The 3819-nt window shown below is 38.9% G+C and overlaps 1 protein-coding gene across 1 annotated transcript; it reads right to left on the bottom strand.

Moving 5' to 3' along the window:
- Positions 1-891: 891 nt before the first annotated feature.
- Positions 892-1785, bottom strand: LOC106338419 (glutathione S-transferase T3-like). Its single transcript, XM_013777399.1, has one exon. It carries the CDS (start codon positions 1783-1785, stop codon positions 892-894), a length of 894 nt encoding a protein of 297 aa, XP_013632853.1.
- Between the last annotated feature and the right edge of the window lie 2034 nt (positions 1786-3819).

Raw genomic sequence — 3819 nt, 5'->3', positions numbered from 1 at the left:
GGCTCGTTTCTTTTTGGACCTTGATGCTTCTTGACGCTCACCATGATGAATGAGAAGATTTTCAAATTGTTGGTCGAAAATTTGATCAAATCTTTCATCCATTTCTTTGAAATTATTAGAAGAAGAAGATGCCATATTAAAAAGATTTGTGAAGAATATATTCTCTCTCTTTCATGTTGTTGTTGTTAAGAAAAAAATGTGAATATAAAGGATGCAAAAATAAGAAGTGAGATAGTTGTTGTTTGAACTCGGGAGAGAGAGAGGATGCAAAAATAAGAAGTGAGATTGTTGTGTCTTCTTTATGTCATGAGATACAAGTATCACAACCAACTATGTCTGTTATTTTTATCTCGACATACAAGTCACGAGATACATAACAACAACAACTATTTTTATCTCGACATACAAGTCACGAGATACATAACAACAACAACTATTTTTATCTCGACATACAAGTCACGAGATACATAACAACAACAACTATTTTTATCTCGACATACAAGTCACGAGATACATAACAACAACAACTATGTCTTGGCTTCTTGTGTCTTGGCTTCTTGTGTTACAAGCACGCGACACAGGTCTTGGCTTCTTATGTCACGAGATACAAGTCTTGGCAGCAATTAGTCGTGTTTCACCTGTAAAAAAATAGACAGCAATTAGTCATGTTCCAAGCGCAAGTAGCCAAGAAAATACAAACCAACAAAGACCACAAAGTTATGATTGAACACAAGCACCAACAAATACCACAAAGTTAAAGATTGAACACAAAGTGATGATATTATGATTGAACACGAAGACCACAAAGTTACAGACGCAGACACAAACCAAAAGCGTAAAGAGAGGCATAATCAGACACTGAATCTAGAGACGCAAAGCTAGACACTGAAACTAAGCCAACATGTCATTAATAAGCTTGTTTTTCAAAGCAAGTTCTAGTTCATCTAATGACTCTTTCTTAGCAATGAGGCTGTCAAGCAATTTCTGCTTGTTCAACTTGTCCTTGAACTCAAAGTCCTTCTGCTTAATCTCCCAAATGCTCTTAAACTCCCTTCCTTCCTCTTCCAACGTCACCTTCCTCACAGACTTTTTAGCTTTTGCCTTCGCTGCTTTAACACCAACAGGCCGTGAGCCTTGATCATCCTCTCCTGCCACAGAGGTTGATGATTGGGCAGATTGGTCATCTAGCTTCCTTCTTTTTGAGACCACTTTGTCTTTGGTACATGAAGCTTCACACCATTTCTGATCATGGCGAAGCTCCAACCACGCATGCTCGAGCGTAAACTTGACCTTGTAGTCATTGAAGAATATCTCATGCGCCATCTTCAAAACATCAACCTCATTCATCCCACTGGATCTAGCTTTTGTTGCAGCTTCATAACACCCAATAAACTTACATACACCGTCGTTGATCTTCCCCCACCTTTGCTTACAGTAAGCTGGCTCTCTCTTCTGCAAAGCAGAAAGCTTTGGACTAGATGCAACATAGGCCGCAATCCGTTTCCAAAAAGCTATTGCCTTCTGCTCATTCCCCACGACAGGATCCTTGGAGGTATTCAGCCAAGCACTGATGAGCACGAGATCTTCAGTTGGTGACCACTTCCTTCTTTCTTTACGGTCAGAGACAATGTGTTCTTCTTCGTTTGCATCTTCAGCCCACTGTGTACCAAACACAGAGGCATCCGATGAGAGCTCTATACTAGGAGTGACAAAGGAGAAGAAGGTGTTTGGTTGTTGGCTGTTTAAGAGGTTTTGAAAGCTACAAGGTGTGCTAAAAGGATCCATAGCGAAGAAGAAGGAGATACGAAGAAGGAATTAAGGAGATCCGAAGAAGGAGATACGCATTAACTTGTTGAAACAAATTAGATAGATTTTAAAGGGAAGTTTAAGTTAAGAGATTTTAATGGCACAACCACCAAACAGAGCATTGCATTAATAACATCAACGCAACTAACAAATACCATCAGACTAAAGTCCATTTAATTGATAAACCTATCTAACAAAGCATTGCATTGAAACTCAACCAACAAAACTAAATGTAAATCACTTCATGCTAGTCAATATCTAAACACGCAACTACCAGATACCAGCATACACTGAACTCCATTTAATTCTACCTAATATATATCTAACATCTACTTAAAAGAAAAGTGTACTAACCTTTTGCTTTGATGAAGTTGAATCCGTCTCTTAGAGACTCGCGTGGGTTCCATTGCCTCTTCCACACAACACCAATCCTTAAACAACCAACAAAGACAGAACAAAGTAAAATGTGTAAGAAAACAGACGCAATATCTATAAATCATGAATCAATATTGAGAAAACAGAAGCAAACAAGATTCTAAAACATGGATTGAACACAAACAAGATTCACATTCATCAATCTCAACAACATAAACAAGGATCGAACACAAACAAGATTCTAAAACATGAACCTCATCTAAGATTGTCAAACACATCTCAAAACGATTCCACCTTTCTCGACAAAGCGATGAGATCACAACAATTTCACAAAAACCGATAATGCAAAATAGAATTTTTATGAACAAAAAGGAAAACTTACACTCGGAATCGAGAGAGAAGACACAGGGAGACAGACGACGCATGCATCGAGAGAGACGCCGGACCGAGAGAGACGACAGAGAAGATGGACCGACATCGACGACGGAGCGAGAGTGACGACGGAGAAGATGGATAGACAGAGAAGATGGATCGACAGAGATGACGGCGCGAGAGCGACGACGGACGGAGAGAGACGACGGACGGAGAGAGACGACGGACAGAGAGAGACGACGGACGGAGAGAGACGACAGACGGAGAGAGACGACGAGGCCAGAGAGAGCCGACAGAGGCGACGGAGTGGGCGAGAGAGAAGATCGCGTGAGAGCGACGACGGAGACACCGAGAGAGAAGAAACTTCTTCGGTTTCATCGCAACCTCAACACAGGAGAGAGAGAGACAATACATGCTCGGTCCAATAAGAGACTGCCACGTATGCGACTCTAACCACTTCTACAAAGCCCAAATATAGCACCGGTTCTACTAATTTTGGGCCTTTTTGATTTAATTTTTTTTGAGTTTTGGGTATAGAACCCTATTAAAACCCCTTGATGGAGTTGGTCTAAGAGCATTATTCAAAGAAAATAAAAATAAAAATATGGAAAACATGTGAAAACTATTCAAACCACTTCTTAAACCTACCATGTAAGAGATATTTTCAAGTTGGAATAGATCTTGAAAAATTGGTATGCCCCACTTCTTCCTGTCATGACAAGTGTAATGACTGATCGCTATATTGGAGATTGTAAATGGAAAATACACATTATCAGTACTTTCTAGTTTCTAATTTGTTTACATAGAAACATAAAACCGGAGAATTACAAATCAAAAAGAATATGAGAAAAAAGTTGACGATCCTTTGCATTAAAACGACCTGAATCAATGTATGATGTAGCACGTTTAGCGTTAAGGGATATTGAAGGAGCTTCTCTGTACTATATAGTATATACGAAGCTACACTGTTTTTTTTGTGTGGACAGTATCTTAGTGTAAATGAGAAGAGACTACTATCAGTTAGATCTGAGACCTATTGTGTGGTATGCTATAAAATAATCGAAATCCATTGAATAAGCATTCTTTCATGTGGAAACTAAATTTCATTTGATTAATGGTGGGTTCTTAGAGTGAAGTTCTTAACGGAATATAAGAAACTGTCTCTTACCTTTTAACTAAAAAAACTTAGAACCGACTTTTAAATATATTCCGCTAAGAACTCCACTTTAAGAACCTCCCATTAATCATGCTCTAATTTATTGTAGT

Source organism: Brassica oleracea, chromosome C4, assembly GCF_000695525.1.
Source record: "Brassica oleracea var. oleracea cultivar TO1000 chromosome C4, BOL, whole genome shotgun sequence".
In the NCBI taxonomy this organism is placed as follows: Eukaryota; Viridiplantae; Streptophyta; class Magnoliopsida; order Brassicales; family Brassicaceae; genus Brassica; species Brassica oleracea.
Note: the sequence above shows the minus strand (reverse complement) of the source record. Positions and strands in the feature narration are given on the sequence as shown.

Coding starts and splice junctions, on each gene's coding strand:
- LOC106338419 (XM_013777399.1), bottom strand. CDS start 1,785: ATGGATCCTTTTAGCACACCTTGTAGCTTTCAAAACCTCTTAAACAGC.